The sequence below is a fragment of the Tenrec ecaudatus genome, chromosome 6 (genome assembly GCF_050624435.1).
Source record: "Tenrec ecaudatus isolate mTenEca1 chromosome 6, mTenEca1.hap1, whole genome shotgun sequence".
Classification (NCBI taxonomy): Eukaryota; Metazoa; Chordata; class Mammalia; order Afrosoricida; family Tenrecidae; genus Tenrec; species Tenrec ecaudatus.
In genome coordinates this window covers 120774838-120793947 of record NC_134535.1, presented here as the reverse complement: position 1 = coordinate 120793947, position 19110 = coordinate 120774838, and the positions used below count along the sequence as shown (strand labels likewise).

At 45.4% G+C, this 19110-nt stretch overlaps 1 protein-coding gene and 1 long non-coding RNA gene across 7 annotated transcripts in view; one reads left to right on the top strand and one right to left on the bottom strand.

Annotated features, from left to right (window-relative positions):
• The window catches only part of LOC142450298 (uncharacterized), a 58076-nt gene extending 41736 nt beyond the window's left edge, over positions 1 to 16340 (bottom strand). The window contains exon 1 of one of the 2 annotated variants that reach the window (XR_012784929.1): positions 15679 to 16340. This is a non-coding gene — a long non-coding RNA (uncharacterized LOC142450298). Of the gene's footprint in view, positions 1 to 13344; positions 13994 to 15678 lie in introns of those variants that run through there. The other variant, XR_012784928.1, reaches the window with a different exon arrangement.
• The window catches only part of ETV6 (ETS variant transcription factor 6), a 294712-nt gene continuing 291766 nt past the window's right edge, over positions 16165 to 19110 (top strand). For 2 of the 5 annotated variants that reach the window (XM_075552060.1, XM_075552059.1), the window contains exon 1: positions 16170 to 16580. In XM_075552060.1, coding sequence (XP_075408175.1) covers positions 16548 to 16580 — 33 coding nt within the window. In that variant the 5' untranslated portion in view covers positions 16170 to 16547. Of the gene's footprint in view, positions 16581 to 19110 lie in introns of all 5 variants that reach the window. The other 3 variants (XM_075552062.1, XM_075552061.1, XM_075552063.1) reach the window with 3 other exon arrangements.

Sequence of the window (19110 nt, the reverse complement as noted above, 5' to 3'; positions counted from 1 at the left end):
CTGTGTGCTGGTACCTGGTGCGCACCGCATCCTTGTCAGGTGCATGTGGATGCCGCTGCTCTTCTGATCTTCTCCAGCGCTGGGACCAATGACGTAGCCTTTGCAGTCTTACCCGCACGTGGCCACACCCGCTCGCTCCACCTAAGCATTGCTGAATACAAGTTCCAGTATATCTCTGGTCTTGGATATAGAGTACGTTCATTTGCAGTCTGTTCTATTTTATTTTTTATCTTATTAACCCCTATCTGGATCCAGTGTTGACTATGCTTGCATAGAGTAGCCTGTTAGGGCTCATAAGATACACGCTATGTTGTGTATGTGCTGTTGCTTTAGCACTTCCCGTCCACATGCAGTAACACTGTGTATACAGTAATGCAGTACATGCAGTAACGTCATGCATACACAATGCAATGTGTATCTTCTGAGCCCTAACTCTGTGCAAACAGTCATGTCATCACATTCTGGAATACCATCCGCCTACGCTCGGTCTCAATCTATACAAGCTGCGTTGGGTACATGCAGCAAGGCAGTGTGTGTAGCAATGCAGTGCATGCAGTAACAGAGTGCATAGCTATTGTTGATACCATAGTTTTTATTGACCCTCTTTTCTACTTAGAGCTAGTTTACTGTCTTTCTTTGAAATAAATATTCAAAAACATTTAACCTACTGATGTCTCAATTAATGGAATTTTATCGGTATCTATTTTTATTGTGATAATTACCAGTAGCTGCTGCATTTCCCACCCTCAGCTTGTACTCAAGTCAAAAAGTTATCCCAGTTTTTTGTGGTAAATTAGGTGTCTGGGCTTATATTCGGGTCAGCTTATAACTGAATATTGAGAAAACATCCCAGCCCAGTCCAAAAGTCAGATATTAGCCCATATGTCCAATTCCAATTTATAAATTCCTTTTGAGACTCATGCAACACATGTAATGATGCTGAATGTAGGAAGATCAAAAACCAGTGAGTGGAAAGTCTAATGGATCCAGTGGCAGTGGAAGTATGTCAGTGTTGGCAAGGGTTTCCACATAGCTCCTTCAGCTCCAGGGCGCTAGCATAGCTCCGTGTGTTGTCAGCAAGTATGCCTTGCAGGGAGTGAGGACTGTGTCCATCCTCCAGTGAGGTATTTTGTCTCCTTAGCATCTCCAAATGAGGTCATGAAGCTGCCACCTGATTAACAGGCTAAACTCCACCCCTTCATTCTTAATACTCTCAAATTTACAACAGATTATGTATCTACCACATAATCTTACACAGAAGCCACTACATCCAAGGATCCTCCTCTATGATGAGGATAAACCTTTTTAAGGCCCACACAATTAATTGGCTTTGTAAGAAACTTATTCTTAAAGGTAAACTTCAGAATCATCTGCTCTAAAAGAAATCACAAACTGATCATAATATTAGGAGTGATATCATGAAACAATTAGTCCAATAGACTAATTGTATTAGGCAAGGTTGACTAGAGAAACAAATTTAGAGACACTCATATGTGTAAGAGAGAGCTTTATATCAAGTAGTTATATTCTCCCTACTCCCAGAAAAATTCACTTCAGAGGACAGAACTGGAGCTACAGCTCAGGGACAGGGACACATCTGATCACAGGAGCAAACAAAGGGGGTAGGAGAGAGAGTGGAGCACATCCTGGCCCACCAAGCCCTGAGGACAATATTCCTGCTCAGAGCAGCCAATGCACAGAGAGGACCATAGGGCTGGACCCAGGGCACGGCGTCCCTCACTGAACCATAGCACTACAGGGGACAACACTAGAGACACAGTGTAGGAATTGTGCCCGATCTGACCCCACCTCACTGAGGCAAAACACTAAGGGCGTGCAATAGAACAAATAAGTTCCGAGAAATAGCAAAAAAAAAAAAAAAGACTGTAGGACCAGGGCATGGCACCCCATCACACTCAACTGGAAAACACTTTTAAATGTCAACAAACAGACCTTGAACTATTTATAGGCTTTTCTTTTTTTGACGTTGGTTTTATTTTCTTTTGTTGCTTTGTTTCACTGTCTAGTTTTTGTGCATATTATTGTCTCTGCATGTCGATCTAGATAAGATAGGTGGGATAAAGAAGCCGGAAGAAAAAATGGACCGATAGTTCTGAGGGGACAAGGGTGAGAAGTGAGGGTTAACAAACCCGGGGACAAGAGAACAAGTGATCCAAAATTGATGGCGAGGAGGGTGTAGGAGGCCTGGTAAGGCTTGATCAAGGGCAATGCAACCGAGAAGAATGACTGAAACCCAAATGAAGGCTGAGCATGATGGTGGGACAAGAGGAAAGTAAAAGGAAATAGAGGAAAGAACTAGGAGGCAAAGGGCATTTATAGAGGTCTAAATAAAGGCATGTCCCTATGTAAATATATTTATATATGATGATGGGAAAATACCTCTATGTGCATATATTTATAGGTTTGTTTACTACTAAGGTAGCAGATGGACAATGGACCTCTACTCAAGTACTCCCTCAATGCAAGAAGACTTTGTTCTATTAAACTGGCATTCCATGATGCTTACCTTCCTGACATGATTGCTGAAGACAAAGTGGGTGCATAAGCTAATGTAGTAAAGAAAGCTGATGGTGCCCAGCTATCAAAAGATATAGCAAATGGAGGTCTTACAGACTTGAAATAAACAAGCAGCCATCTACCTGAGAAACAACAAAGCCCACATGGAAGAAGCATACCGGTCCGTGTGATCATGAGGTGTTGATAGGATCAGGCATCAGGCATCAAAGACCCAGAAAGAAAATAATATCATTGTGAATGAGGGGGAGTGCAGAGTGGAGACCCAAAGCCCATCTGTGGGCAATTGGACATCCCTTACAGAAGGGTTGCAGAGAGGAGATGAGCCAGTCAGGGTGCAGTATAGCAGCATTGAAACATACAACTTTCTTCTAGTTCCTAAATGCTCCCCCCCCCACACACACACACACTATCATGATCCAAATTCTACATTACAAATCTGGCTAGACCAGAGCATGTACATTAGTACTGATAAGAGCTGGAAACACAGGGAATCCAGGACAGATAAATCCCTCAGGACCAATTTGGAGAGTAGTGATACCAGGAGGGTAAGGGGAAAAGTGGGGGAAGAGAGGGGGAATCAATCACAATGATCTATATATAAACCCCTCCCAGGGGGACAGACAACAGAAAAGTGGGTGAAGGGAGACGTTGGTCATTTTAAGACATGGGGAAAAAAATTATCAAGGGTTCATGAGGGACGATGGGTCGGGGAGGGAGAGGGAAAAACGAGAAGTTGATACCAAGGGCTCAAGTACAAAGAAAATATTTTGAAAATGATGAGAGCAACAAATGTACAAATGTACTTGACACAATGTACATATGTATGTAATGTGATAAGAGCTGTATGAGCCCCCAATAAAGTGACTTAAAAAAAAAACAACGAAGAAGTTATATATCAGGAAACATCCTAGCTTAGTCCAGATCAAGTCCATAGGTCCAATATCAGTCCTTAAGTCCAATACCAGTCCATAAATCCCTCTTCAGACTCACACAGCCTCCAGCAATGATGCAGAATGCATGAAGATCACAGTCCTGTGGGTGAAAAGTCTTGTGGATCAAATGGCAGTGGAAGCTTCACAGGACTGGCACAGGGCTCAGCATGGGTTGGCAGCAGGAAGGTGAAGGCAGAGAGAGAGGGGGGAAGGTTCCCAGGATCCTCCTTATGAGGAGGTAAGGCAGCATCGGGTTGAGATCTGATTGACAGGCTAGACTCCATGCCTACACTGGACATGAAATTAGTAACTGTTACACGAATGGACCGTGCAAGCAGTCTCCACCAACCTGAAACCAGAATAACTTGATGGTACCCAGCTATAACTAACCACTCCCCTAAAAAAGATCACTTTAGAAGATCCTGGGATAGAGTGGGAGAAAAGTCTGGAACAAAACTCAAAATCATAAAAGAGATCAGGCTTGCTGGGTTGGAGAAGGACCCTCCAAGATTATGGTTTTCAGTGACCCTTACGGTCTGGAACTGAACTCACTTCCAAGTTAGAATAGGTAACCATCTAGGATCTAAAGGGCAGCATTAACCTAAGGACAAAGGTCAGAGAGTTAGGAAAGGAGGAATGGAAACAGGAAACACAGTGAGTGGGATAAGTGATTGCACACTAAGAGAATTGCAATGGATGAATTGATCAGAATATGTATGAATTACTGAAACGTAAAACTATAGTCAGTTCTGTAAACCTTTACCTAGTACAAAATAAGAAAGTATCTTAAAAAAGATAAAAAATGAATAAATAAAATTAAGGGTGATTTGACATGATCACTTACGGTCTGTTTTCTTCATACTGCTGTGTAACATTGTTTTCTGGATAATATGGAAGAGACATTGAGGGTAGTTTGCTTTAATTATTGAGCACCCACAACATTGGCTAAAAATTGCAACCAATTCAGGTAATTGGAATAAAGCCTGTCTCCCAAATTTAGAAGTGATAAATTCCTGATAAACAGAGAAAATAATAAAATAGACCTACTGTCAACTATTTAATATCTCTGGGCAGTTTGATTTGTTAAGGTCCAGGGATGCCTAGAGGTCCAGCCAGAAAGTTCTGTGTGGCCCTTGTATTCATCTGCCACCTAGGGTTTATTTCAAAAGGGTGAACATCAGACAGCAAAAACAAAGTCTAAATAAACATTAGACTGCTTCCGAAAGGAGATACAAGCAATTGATGAGAAGTGATTTTCAACATGGAAGGACCCGAGTGTACAGTTTTTCTTAGTGTGGAGGCCACACTGATAGTCTCAACTGTAGACAGTGGTTCTCAATTTGGGGGTCTCGACCCATTTGGGGGTCAAACAACCCTTTCACAGGGGTCACCTGGCTCATAGCGGTAGCAAAATTAGTTAGGAAGTAGCAACAAAAATAAATTTGTGGTTGGGAGGTCACCACACATGAAGAACTGTGTTAAAGAGTTGCGCCATTAGGAAGGTTGAGAACCACTTAGAACCTCTACAAACCAAACTCTCTGCTACTGAGTCAATGCCAATGCATAGCGGCCCTATAAATATAGATGTTGTAGTTACATAATCTGTTGTCAATTTGAGAGGATTAAGAGTGAAGGGGTGGAGTTTAGCCTGTCAATCAGGTGGCAGCTTGATGACCTCATTTGGAGGTGCTAAGGAGATAAACAGTTCACTGGAGGTGGGACACACACTGACTCCCTGGGAGACATTGTAGCTGACAAGACACATGGAGCTACACTAGTGCTGTGAGCTGGAGGAGCCACTTGGAGACCCCTGCCAGTGCTGAGATGCTTACACCACCACTGGATCCATAAGACTTTCCACCTATTGGCCAGTGATCTTCCTGCATTCGGTGACATTGTATGTTTTTCATGAGTCTGAAGAGGATTTTAGAGATTGGTTTTGGATATATGGGCGAATATCAGACTTCTGGACTTGATCTAGACTGGACTGGCATGTTTTTTTCTTTTCTTTTAAAAAAAATTTATTTAAATTATTTTATTGGGGGCTCATACAACTCATCACTTTCATTTTTCATTGGTATTATTATTTTAATTTTAAAAATCTTTTTATTGGGGCTCATAAGGCTCTTATCACAGTCTGTACATACATCAATTGAGCAAAGCACCCTTATACATTCGTTGCACTCGTCATTCTCATAATTCACCTTCCACTTGAGTTCCTGGAATCAGCTCGGTTTCCCTTTTTTTCCCCCGTCCCCCTCCCTCCCTGATCCCACCCCGGTCCCTTGATAGTTTATAAATAATTATTATATCTTCTTACACTCCCCGGCGTCTCCCCTCACCCGCCTCCCCATTGCCCATCTCCCAGAGAGGAGGTTACACATAGATCTCCGAGATTGGTTCTCCCTTTCTACACCCTCTTCCCTCCTGGTGTCGCCACTCCCACCGCTGGTGTTGAGGGGTTCGTCTGTCCTAGATTCCCTGTGCCTCCAGATCCCCACTGCACTGCTGTACATCCTCTGGTATAACCATGTCCGCAAGGCAAGGTAGAATTGGGGTCATGATGATTGGGAGGGGAGGAAGCGTTCAGGAACTAGAGGAAAGTTTTTAGTTTCATTGTTGCTACACTGAACTCTGAGTGGCCCATCTCCTCCATACGACCCCTCTGGAAGGGGTGTCCAGCTGTCTACAGATGAGCATTGGGTCCCCATCACCCACTCCCCCTCTTTCACGGTGATGTGATTCTCACCACCACCCCACCTTTGTTGTTGGAGACCTGGTCTCCTCTGCCCTTCATGATCACCTATGTTGGTGTGCTGCTTCCGTGTGGGCTTGGTTGCTTCTGGGCTAGATGGCCGCTTGTTTGCTTTCAAGCCTTTAAGTCCCCAGACGCTATCTCTCTCAGTAGCCGGGTACCATCAGCCTTCTTCACCACACTTGCTTACGCACACTTTCGTCTTCAGCGATTATGTGAGGAAGGTGATCACACGATTGTTTTTGTTCCTTGGTGTCTGCTACATGGTCCATTCAACACCTTGTATTCGCTTAGGCCGTGTGCTTCTTCTCTGTGGGCTTTGTTGCTTCTGAGCTAGATGGCCGCTTATTTGCCTTCAAGCCTTTAAGACCCCAGACACTATATCTTTTTGATAGCCGGGCACCATCAGCTTTCTTCACCACGTTTGCTTACACACACGTCTGTCTTCAGTGATCATGTCGGGAAGGTGGGTATCCTGCAATGACTGTTTAGCAGGGCGAGGTGCTATTGTATTGGGGATTATGCATGAGGAGGCCCAATGTCCATCTGCTACCCTACTACTGAACCTATAAATATATGCATGTCTATTGCCCCCATAATCATAAATATATTTATATATGTACATGTCTGTATTTAGGCTTCTCTGTATGCACTTTGCCTCCTACTCCTTTCCTCTATTTCCTTTCGCTTTTTCTTTTCTTTTTTTAAGCACTTTATTAGGAGTTCATACAACTCTTATCACAATCCATACATACATCAATTGTGAAAAGCACATTTGTACATTCATTGCCCTCATCATTCTCAAAACATTTGCTCTCCACCTAAGCCCCTGGCATCAGCTCATTTTCCCCCTCCCTCCCTGCTCCCCACTCCATGAACCATTGATAATTTATAAATTATTTTGTCATATCTTGCACTGTCTGACATCTCCCTTCACTCACTTTTCTGTTCTCCATTCCCCAGGGAGAAGGTTATATATAGATCCTTGTAATCAGTTCCCCCTTTCCAACCCACCCTCCCAGTTTTGGCACTCACACCACTGGTCCTGAAGGGATCATCCACTCTGACTCCCTATGTTTCCAGTTCCTATCTGTACCAGTGTACACCGTCTGGTCTAGCCAGATTTGTAAGGTAGAATTGGGATGGTAGTGGTGGGTGGGAAGCATTTAGGAACTAGAGGAAAGTTTTGTTTCATTGTCGCTACATTGCACCGAGTGGCTCGCCTTCTCCCTGAGACTCTTCAGTATAAGGGGATGTCCAATTGCCTACAGATGGGCTTTGGGTCTCTACTCTGCACTCCCCACCTCATTCACAATGATATGATTTTTTGTTCTGATGCCTGACACCTAATCCCTTTGACACCTCATGATCACACAGGCTGGTGTGCTTCTTCCATGTGGGCTTTGTTGCTTCTGGGCTAGATGGCTGCTTGTTTATCTTCAAGCCTTTAAAACCCCAGATGCTATATCTTTTGATAGCTGGGCACCATCAGCTTTCTTCACCACATTTGCTTATGCATTCATTTGTCTTCAGTGATATCAGGGAGGCAAGCACACAATGATATGATTTTTTGTTCTTTGATGCCTGATAACGGATCCCTTCAGGACCTCGTGATCACGCAGGCTGGTGTGCTTCTTCTATGTGGACTTTGTTTCTGGGCTAGATGACCGCTTGTTTACCTTCAAGCCTTTAAGACCCCAGATGCTATATCTTTTGATAGCCAGATACCATCAGTTTTCTTCACCACATTTGCTTATTCACCTGCTTTGTCTTCAGTGATTGTGTCAGGAAGGTGAGCATCATAGAATGCCAGTTTAATAGAACAAAGTATTCTTGCATTGAGGGAGTACTTGAGTGGAGGCCCAATGTACACCTGCGACCTTAATACTAAACCTATAAATATATGCACATAGATCTATTTTCCCATCCTCATATATTTACATATGTACATGCCTTTATTTAGATCTCTGTATATGCCCTTTGCCTCCTAGCTCTTTCCTCTATTTCCTTTGACTTTCCTCTTGTCCCACTATCATGCTTAGTCTTCATTTGGGTTTTAATAGTTCCTCTTGGTTACATTACCCATGATCACACCCTACAAGGCCTCCTACAGCCTCTTCACCACCAATTTGGATCACTTGTTGTTCCCTTGTCCCTGGGTTTGTTAACACCACTACCTTTCCCCCCACTTCCCCTCTCCCATGTCCCCCCAGAACCATCGGACCCATTGTTTTCTCCTCTAGATTGTTCATCCAGCCTATCTTATTTAGACAGACCTGTGGAGATAATAACATGCACAATTACAAGACAGAGCAAAACCAAGCAACAATATGCAGCAAACAACAACAAACCAATGACAAAATCAAAACAAAACACAATTAGAAAGAAAAGCTTGTAGTTAGTTCAAGGATTGTTTGTTGGCCTTTAGGAGTGTTTTCCAGTCCAGTCTGTTGGGGCACCAAGCCCTGGCCCCAAAGTCTACTTTCTGCATTCCCTGGGGACCTCGCCGCTCTGTTTCCTTGCTGTTCTCTTGCACTCCCTTAGTGTTTTGCCTCATTGTGGCTGTATCAGATTGGGTGCAATTCACACACCGTGTCTCCAGTGTTGTCCCCTGTAGGGCTATGGGGATGTTTTCTTAATGCATAATTACTCTTCATATAGTGCTCTTCTTTAATTTAAAAAATGTTAAATCATTTCATGAGGGCTCGGACAGCTCTTATCACAATCCATACATACATTCATTGTGTCTAGCACATTTGTACATTTGTTGCCATCAACATTTTCAAAACACTTCTACTTGAGCTCTTGGTATCAGATCATTTTTTCCCTCCGTCCTCTACCCTCCCTTCCTCATGAACTGTTGATAATTTATAAATTATTATTTTTTCATGTTTTACACTGACCAATGTCTCCCTTCACCCATTTTTCTGTTGTCTCTCCCCCAGGGAGGGGCTTATATGAAGATCATTGTTATCAGTTCCCCCTTTCTCTCCAAACCTTCCCCTTTCCCTCCTGGTATCACTACTCTCATTATTGGTCCTGAAGTGTTTATCTGTCTTGGATTCCCTGTGTTTCTAGCTATTATCTGTACCAAGTACCTTAGAGTTCTTTCTTATATACATATAATTGTCTATGAACTTGTTTCTCTAGTCAACCCAGAGTAACACAATAGACAATAACAAAAACAACAGGAAGGATGGAATAAATTCAACTGAAAGTTACCAAAATGGAGGAATCCTCACTAAAAGAACTTCTAAGAAAATGAAAATAAAATGACCTCAGGAAAAAGTTGAAAGAAGGGATACTAGACCTAAAGAGGAATGCATGTGTCACTATAAACAAATGCCATCTGCAACACAGAAAATCATGTCTACGCTTTGGGCTTAAAAAGAATAGTAAAAGTTTGACTACTCTAAAATGTAAACTGAGAAGACCTGTATAAAGTTCTATCACTGCAATCTCATATAAGAACCCATCTAACTGCAAGAGGAGCGAGAAGAATCACCATGAGAAGAAAGCTGATCTTGTGAGACGGAGGTAGAGCTCAGCCACGCCCCAGCCCCTCAACTGTTGCACCATTTCTGACATCATCCACCCCCCCAGGACACTCTGTACTTCTCTGTCCTTAGGTGTCATTGAGTTGATTCCGACCCACAGAGAGCCCACGCACAACAGAACAAAATAGTGCAGGATCCTGTGCTGTCCTCACAATCATTCCTGTGCCTGAGCCCATTGTTACAGCCACTGTGTCAATCCATCTCCTTGAGGGCCTTCTAGTCTTTCGCAGTTCCTCCACTTTACCAAGCATGACGTCCTTCTCCAGCGTTTGATCTCTCCTGACAGTATGTCCAAAATATGTAAGACGAAGTCTTGCCAATCTTACCTCTAAGGAGAACTCTGGTCGTATTTCTTCCAAGACAGATCGGTTTGTTCTTCTCTGCTAGCTTCAATAATCCTTAGCTACAATCACACAGAACTCACAGAACATACTCATGATTCTGTCGTATATTAGGGAAGTAATTCAGGATCAAGATCAACTTGAAATTAAGAGGACACAACTCAGGAGACACGGAGAGTGTTAATCAATCAAGACAACTTCTAACCAACAAGGGTCTCAGCTCTGTCTTGGCCCTTTTCTGAGCCCTATCTACCGGGAGGCCTTCTCTTGGCCTCTGCCCTGCTCAGGCAATATTACAGCTCTGTATATACGGAATCGCACCCAGAGGCAGCCCACGCCATCAACAAACCTCTGGAAGGTGCTCAGCTCTCTCTCTGTGATCCAGCAAGCCCACCACAGCCACCATGGGTTGGTATCAGCTCAATGGCACCGAACAACAAAAACACCATCAGTCTATTTATCTTTGTTTGTTTCTTTCTAAGAATTCCTGAGTGATATGATGCAAACAGTTCATTGACCTGGCTGCTCTCCAAAAAGCTGCTGGTGTGAGTTCTACCACAGGTGCTTCAAAAAGAGGCCTGGTCACCGCTGAGTTGGAGTTGACTCGGTAGCAACTGGTTTGTAATCTGTCCATCAAAGATTAGATCTGCCATCTAGTCAAATGTGACTAAGATAGGCAATAACTCAACATGGAGGAATGCTCAATAGCAAAATATTTTGGGAGGAGGTACTAATCTTAATATATATATCAAAGTCATTGCCATTGAGTCCATGAAGACTCATAGCCACCCTAGAGGAAAGGATAGACACTTCTACCATCTGTGAGGATAGAACTCTGAGTTTCTAAGACTGTAACTATTCACAGAATAGAACGCCCTTTCTTCTGAGGATCAGCTGGTGATTTCAAACTGCTGACCTTGCAGATCAGAGCCCAACTCATAACCATTGAGTCACCAGAGCTCCTCAAACATCATGTATGGATAGAGGCTGTATTAGAGGAAAGCATGGATGGAAGGAAGTGATTCCAAGTCCATGCAACTCCATTAGGAAATTGAATTGGATACAGATACTCAGATATCAATGGACTATTCATCTCTTTATCCCAACTACGTTGCACAGTTTTCGACTTCAGTGTTGCTGCAAAAAAAAATTCACTTCGGTGTTGCTGCAGACTTTCTCAAAGTGCTGATAGACTTGAGACACCTTAAAGCCACTGTCGAAAGCTACTCTCTTTCACGCAGTACTTTCCACTTCAATGCAGCAATTCTGCCGCTTCCAGTTTAAATCAGGATCAACAAAATACAGCTCACAGGCCAAATCTCCTGCTTTTGCATAACCTAATTAGGTTCTAAATGTGGTGTTTACATCTTTAAATGGTTGAAAGATTAAAGAAAAATTCTGTGGCATGTGAAAAATTATCTATAAAGCCAAATTTCAGTATTTATATAAATGAAGTTTGATTAGAACGCAGCGATAGCCTATTCATTTCTATGTCATCTATGGCTTCTTCTTTGTCACAACGGCAGAGTTCATAGTTGGGACAGAGACCATCTGTAATGATCTTATTACCTATCACATTGCAATGATCTAATTGCTGCTCAGCATACTATGGATTAGTGGCACATTTCAAGTGTCAAGCGTATCATATACTGAAGACTCCAAAGCTTTTGTCACCAAATCAATTCTGACCATTTCACAGGTTTCAGAGTTAAACTACGCCATAGGATTTCTTTGGTTAGAATCACTGTGGAAGAAGATTGTCAGACCTGTCTGTTGTGGTGTTGCTTAGTGGATTCGAAGTACTAACCTCAGACAAACAAATTCACTGCCATCTAGCCGGTTCCAGCTCATTGCTACCCTACAGGACAGAGTAGAACGACCCCGGTGGGTTTCTGACTGTAACTACACAGAAGTAAAAGCCTTCTCTTTCTCACATGGAGTGTCTGTCTGGTGGTTTCAAACTGCTAACTTTTGGGTTAGCAGTCCAACTTGTAACACACGAAGCCATTAGGTTCGTAGACAAACATCAAAGCCATTGCACTCCAGCCGATTCTGACCCATAGCTAACATAGAGGCTAGATTAGAACTGCTCCACAGGGTTTCTGGTATCGTAAGGCTTTTAGGGAGCAGCTGGACAGGTTCACCTTCCTCCTGTGGAACAATTGGTGAGTTTAACTTGTTTGACTATTGGCCCAGTACCAACCATGGTGCCTTTTGTAGTTGAGAGGAAACTGCTTTCACCACTTCAGGACCTATAGCATATACTCACTCACTCACTGACTGCCATTAAGGACACTGGGACATCTTACTTATTGCACAAGTGCTTACTCATCATGTCGCAACAAGCAACATGGGCTTCGCATGTCACCGTTGTAAGGCACAGTGGAGTATGGATTATTTTATTATCAAGTGAGATAGCATAGCATCATATCTGTAATACTGTGACAGTAGACCTGTAAAATGAATACAGTGTACATAAAAAATAGCACTAAGCACTCATCACATTATTCCAGATTTTCAAGAAAGGACCTGTCACAATTCTTCACAAAAATAAAAAAATGAATAAACAAAAAACCCCAAATGAAATGAGGTTACAGTCAAAGTCAGTTTCCGCCGAGTGGATCTTTGGGAACCAAGCAAAGAACACTTTTATTGAGGGTGAGTTAATTAAAGTGTATTTGATTGCTTCAGTCAAAGAAACGTGTCTAGAGGAAATAAACTTGTGCCTTATTAGACTTGGAGGGGCAATAGTAGCTTGAAGAATTGAGTTAACTGGACAGAACCTCAACAAATGATATTGAGTCATTTTTGTTGGCTCTTGATGAATCAACAGATGTTACAGTGGTTTTTGAGTTGCTATTCAAAGAATCAGTGTAAAGCTGAAATTTTCTAAAGAATTAAGTTACGTGGATAATGTGATAGAACAATTATAGAAGAAAATATTTTCAAAGAAGTTGGGAAAACACTAATTAGTACAACCTGAAGCGGAATCTGCTATGATGTGCTACAATTAATGATAAAAATATGAGTAGAAAAGACCATGTGCTGCATCCTAATTTGGCAAGTCTCACAAAGGCCCTAAAAGCTTGTGTGCAGCCATTTAATGGGCCACTATTTGTCTTTTCCTAGCCAGAGGAAAAAAGAGGGATGAAAATCAAAATACACATGGAAACAATTAGTCCAATGGGCTAACCGGTCCACCCAAGCATCTGTTTCTGTACCTCTGAGACCAGAAGAATTCGATGGTGCCCAGCTTCCACTACCAAGTGCTCTGAAAGTCCTGTGTAGACTGGGAGAAAAATGTGGAATAAAATTCAAAATCACCAAAGATACCATAGTTTGACACTAAGTCAAACAGGGACTAGTGGGGTCAAGACAATGGCCCTTCCCCCACCCCTCGGTTGTGGACCTGAACTCACCTCCATATTGAGAACCAACCATTTAAGATCAACAGGGCAGCATTTACCCCAGGACACAATACAGAGGGTTAGGGGAGGAGGGATGGCAAGAGGGCGGAAGTAGGGTGTGATGGTATACTGAAAGGGTTGCTTTGAACGAGTTGAATCAGAATGTGTATGAATTGTGGAATATAAAACTATGATCTCAGTAAGCTTCTGCCTAATTCATAATTATAAGTTAAAAAACACGTGAAGCTGAAAAAGTTTTGATGGGACACATTTACAAAGCTTGTGAACGTAGGGTGTTTAATGAAACCTCGGGTTATTTCTATTACTCATTATATATACTCATCAGAAAGGGCTTTATGAAAAGTAGTTGAATTCATCATGCTTCCTTTAATGTTAATGGTGAACTTCATTTGCTCTGTGGCCTTCATGATGAAACTGTGAAGCACCTCATGACATGGATGGACTTGGAGACCATTATGCTGAGTGAAGTACTTAGTCAATCATAGGACAAACCACTACAAAGGCTTCCATACCCAAAGAAACAAACGTTGATGGTTACTGGGGGGGAGGGGGGAGGGATGAAGCAATAGGCTAGAGGGTAGGTAAGTTTTGTATTTTTATTTTTTTGACAAAAATTGGATAAATTATTTTTCTTCTATTATATAAACTGCATAATATCCTCAATTTTTCCTTACAAAGACAAATATTTGTAAATATTCACTATCTGGCCTTCACGGAAAGAAGTTGCCAATTTCTCATCTAAATGCAACTTCTGCCACAGTTGCTGCTGTACATTTTAGTGTGGAATTTAGTGCAGAAATACTGCATATTTAGTGTGGAATACATACAATCTAGCACAAATTAGTACTTTTGAGGAGTCACATGCAAAAAAAACGAGGAGTTAAGAATCAAAGTTCTAAGTTAATTCTTTCTTGGCTAAATAATTGTTGCTACTTATTTATTGAACCTATATGTGCCAAACATTTTGTATATTTTCTCTCATGTAACACAATAGTCTTATGAGATAGAAATTTCCCCCAAATCATATTGATGTATAAGTGGCATGGAGGTTTATAAGATTTAACCTAGCAATGGAACATCAGAGTCAACATCTACACAGACTGATATTTGATGGGACTGTCTTGGTCTGATGAGATATCGCAAACGTGAACACAAACTCACACACACCCTTGTTCGTATGTATTTCCATAATTTGACTCTTCTACAAATGCACATATTAAATCTCTAAGCATATTTAGTAGGCTTTAGAATTTAAACATAATTATAATGAATTGCATTGTATAAATTATAATGAATTATAATGTATAAATAGCTGAACATTAAATCGGAAGGTAAGACCATATGTGCTCATGGTTAAAACTTCAGCTCCAGCAGATTTAACTTCCCTTCAACTGCTTTCTAAGCGAACACCCCCCCAACTGTGCAGGATGCCAGGGCGGGCTGGGTGGCCAATGGTGGCCTCAGAGGCAAATTCTTGGGTAGGTGCATTATCTTCTGGAACACGTTAGGTCAGCTTTCTAGTTGAGTCACCCATTTCGGTTGGCAGCAGCCGCTATTTCTTTAGATGCACAGTGGATTTCGAAATGGGGGTGGGGTGGTGGAACTCAACCGCCTTTGACGACTGCCCGGTGGCCTCTCGCAGTCGCCTAGGACGGTCCGACTCTGTAGGGCAGCGTGGAACTGCCCCGATGAGTTTCCGATAGGACAGGAACTCTTTGCCGGAGTAGAAACCGCACCTGGCTCCCCGAGCGGCGGGTAGTTTCGAACTGCTGACCTTATGGCTAGCAACACACCGCATCACCACCACGCCACCCGGGCTCCCGGTCCAGCAGCCCAGCCTTCCCCCGAAGCGTGCCGGGTGGCCGGGTGCCCGTAGGCCGCACCCACGAGCGGCCGCGCTTTGCGGGGCGCCCACCCGGCCCTTCCCGGGGAACCCCCCTCCCCGCGGCGCGGCCGCGCGGCTTTGTCTGGGGCGTCGCGCTCGGGCGCTCGGCCGCCCGCCGTTCCCGGGGCGCAGGCCGGTAACCCGAGCTCCCGCTTCCTGGTGGCTCCTCTTAAAGAGGCCGCGGCCGGCCCGCCGAACAAAGGCTATTGTTTCATTTCCTCCTTGCGAGTCCGCGTCCTTACCGGCACGTCCCTCGTCGGTCATTACCCGCCTCGCCTCGGCGCTCTGGGGGGAAATGCTTGTGGACTGAGCGAGAGCCTCGCGCCCTCGGGGGCAGCGCTGAGGGGAGGTGGGGGCCGTTCAATAAAACCTGTGCTCTCGTTCGGCGGGGGGCCGCGGGAGGGGGGGGCGCGACGGAACCTTTCCGAGCGCGTCTTCCCGGCGGGCGGCAATTGTGGGGCCGAGCGGCCCGCGGGTGGAGGACGCCCGCCGCGCCGCCCCGCGCCTCGCCTCGCCTCCTCGCCTCCTCGCGCGCCCCCGGCCCCGCGCGGGCTCCCCGCCGCGGCCCCTCCCCCACGCCCGCCGGCCCGCCGCTCCCCGACGCCGGCTGTAACCCGAGCCTGTATTTCCTGGTGGCTCCTTTAAGAGGCCGAGCTCGGTGCTGGGAATTCGCGTCAGGTTCTGCCCTGAAACTCTCCGGATCGATGAGCGGGCAGCTTTCTCAGTTCTGCCTTTCAGTTTCTCTCTTCCAGGAAGGAAAACAGTCGCGAGCGCGGCGGGCGGGCGGGGGGCGGGCGCGCCGGCCGCGGGTGGGAGGAGAGACCGGGAGGCCGGGCTGCGCCTCAGGTCGCCGCGCCGCGACCGCCCCGCAGACCCCGCGGCCGCGCTCCGGCCCGGGTCCCACGCCCCCGCCGGCCCGCGCCCCCCGGCTCCGCCCGCCGCGCCGCCTCGCGCGCTCGCAGACCCCCGCGGGGGGCGGCCGCCGGGAGAGATGCTGGAGGAAACTTCTTAAATGACCGCGTCCGGCTGGCCGTGGAGCATTTCTGGGTTGGGGAGAGGAAAGGAAAGTGGAAAAAAACTGAGAACTTCCTGATCCCTCTCGCTGGGAGACATGTCTGAGACTCCTGCTCAGTGTGCCATCAAGGTAACAGCCTTCTCCCCCTCCCTCCCGCGGGCCGGAGCCCCGCGCCGCGCCGCGCCGAGCCGCCCCGCGCCGCCCGGGCGATCGTGCCGGCCCCTGGCGAGCGGGCAGTTGCAGTCGCTCGGGGATCGCAGTCCTTTATTTGGGGCGCGAGGGAAGGGGATGCAGCTCGCGGCGGCGGCTGTACCCTTTAGTGTAACCTTGCTGCTCCCCCGCCCCCCGTCCCCGGAGCCCCCTGTCGTCTTTTCGGGCTCCATCCCACCTCCTTGCTTTTTGACAATGAAGCGCCCGTCACAATTGGTCCGGAGCAACCCGGGGTCTTGAGAACTGTAAACCCGCCCCCCCCCCATAATTAGTGTGCTGAAAAAAAAAAGTGAAACCCCCAAACCTGCTCCCCTTTCCTACACCCAACATGCGACCGCCGTGGAACTTTTGTTCCTGAGGGGTGGTCTCCTTAGAAGGAAAAGTTCCCCAGCCCCCATGGGGAATGGGACCGTTTCTGTTTTTTCAGGACTCCCTGGGTCGGAGCCGACAGCCTGCACTCCCACCCGCTCCCCCGATTGCAATTACTAGCGCCGGTCGGAGAGACAGCCCTGGTGTCAGCTTAGCCCGGGCAACGCTTAATGAATCCCTTTTCCCCTCTAAGGTGCATAAAGTTGCCGAATGGTTCTATCCCTCCGATATATAGGAAAGGCAAGCAGTGCCAAAGTAGAAAACTCCCAAGCTGCACGGAGGGAAAGAACTGTTTAGATGCCCGGGCAAAGTGACCTTCTCTCTGTGACTGTGCAGGGAGGAAGGAGGATGTCTAGGAGTAGAAATCGCCCGGTTCGCTGGCCAGAGTTTCCAGGGCTGTGAGTGTACACTGGTAGATGCTTTGCAAACGCAGCCCTTGGCGTCCAGGTCGTGTTGTTGTGTGTGCACGTGTTTGTATCCATAGAGGTTGGCGAGGCTGTGGTTTGTTGCTTCTAAAAAGTTATTGTAAAGTTTGCCACGGTGTGTGTGTGGGGGGTGCAAATGATGTATGAACCCCCCCACCCCGGTTATTTTTCCCCATCACTGCATCCATTCCCAGTGCACTGCATTCGCTGTTCAGCCAACACCCGGGTGGGAGAGCCTTCTGCTTGAGTGTGAAGCTGAAGCTGCTGAAGTTTGTTTGTTTTGGACCTTGGTCTATTTATTATGTGCTCATTGAGTGGCCACTACAGAAACAATGGACAAATAGCCTGCTTTCTTGTCTCTGGGGAGTAAGGGAGATCTTTTTTGTCCTTGTGCTACTTTTCAATTAGGTTCTGTTTTGGTGGACAGTATTTTATCACATTCGCTTGTAAGATGATCCTAATTAATACTTAGATTTTGAGTGTTTCTTCTTGGGAAAAGGCTTCGTGCGTTTTAGGGGTTTGGTGATGTGAATTGAAAAGATTGGGTGATTAGGTGAATTTCTTTGTTTTTGTCTCACAAAAAAATACCCTGTGGAACTGGTGGACTTCTGTGTCCGTGTGTGCCTGGGGGTGGCAGTGTGTCTGTGGGCTTGGAGGGGTGCTGTAGTAAAGGACTTAGGTTACTTTGAAATGTCAAAACCATTTTCTCCTACGGTAGAAATCAGATTCTGCATCACACTTGGCCAAATTCTGCGGTATGGATAATCTGATTTACTTGACACTTCATAACACAAATGGAGGTAACTAAATAACAGGGTATTAACTCAGTAAATTGTATTTAGCAATATGACGCTACAACCAACATCAGGGAAACCTGGACCAGCAGTGGGGCAGTGATTTCAGGGTGGAAACTGCAAAAAGCCATCCCCTCTGTTGACTTTTCCTGGTACCTCTTAATGAAGAGGTTGCATATCTGCACTCGGGCTGATGGCTGTACTCGGGAGGCAGCGTGCTTGTGTGGCCCTTTCCAATAGAACTGGGCCGGGGACCGTGAGGCTCGAAGTCCTTTTCCTTCCATACACATGTAAAACCAATCCCCAATCCAAACCAAACGTGTTCTTACATGTGCTATAAAATTATGTCCGTGCTTGGCATCAGTGTGTCTTTTTTATTATCTTTCTTTGCCCTTTTCTGCGTTACTCAAGCTACCCCAGCGTTGTCGGTCCTTCCTTTTAGTTCCATGTAACTCCTAAGTAGCTAAGCTAGACCACAGATAGGTTCTCCACTCGTCACGGAGATCTGTGTCACTTTGGGGTTTAGGCCGTTCTTTCTGGAAACAACATAGGCATCTTTGTGCAGAGAGCTTTCTGGAGGTGCACACTGTGAAGTTTATCGCGGCAGGGAGTTTGTTGAATTCACCCGTTCCCCAATCATTCGAGCAGGGGATCCAGAGCTAGGACTATTCTGGGTCATCTGCAAACGTTCCAGTGATGTATACAGCCCTTTCATTTATCCTTGGGTTGTGGCACAGAGACTGCCGAATTAAAATACATTTGCTGGTAACCCACAAGCCAGTCCTGGGATTGCCTCCGGAGTCCAGTTAACAAGACACTTCTCCATGGAGAGAGGAGAAGGATGTGAGAAGCTTTCACAGA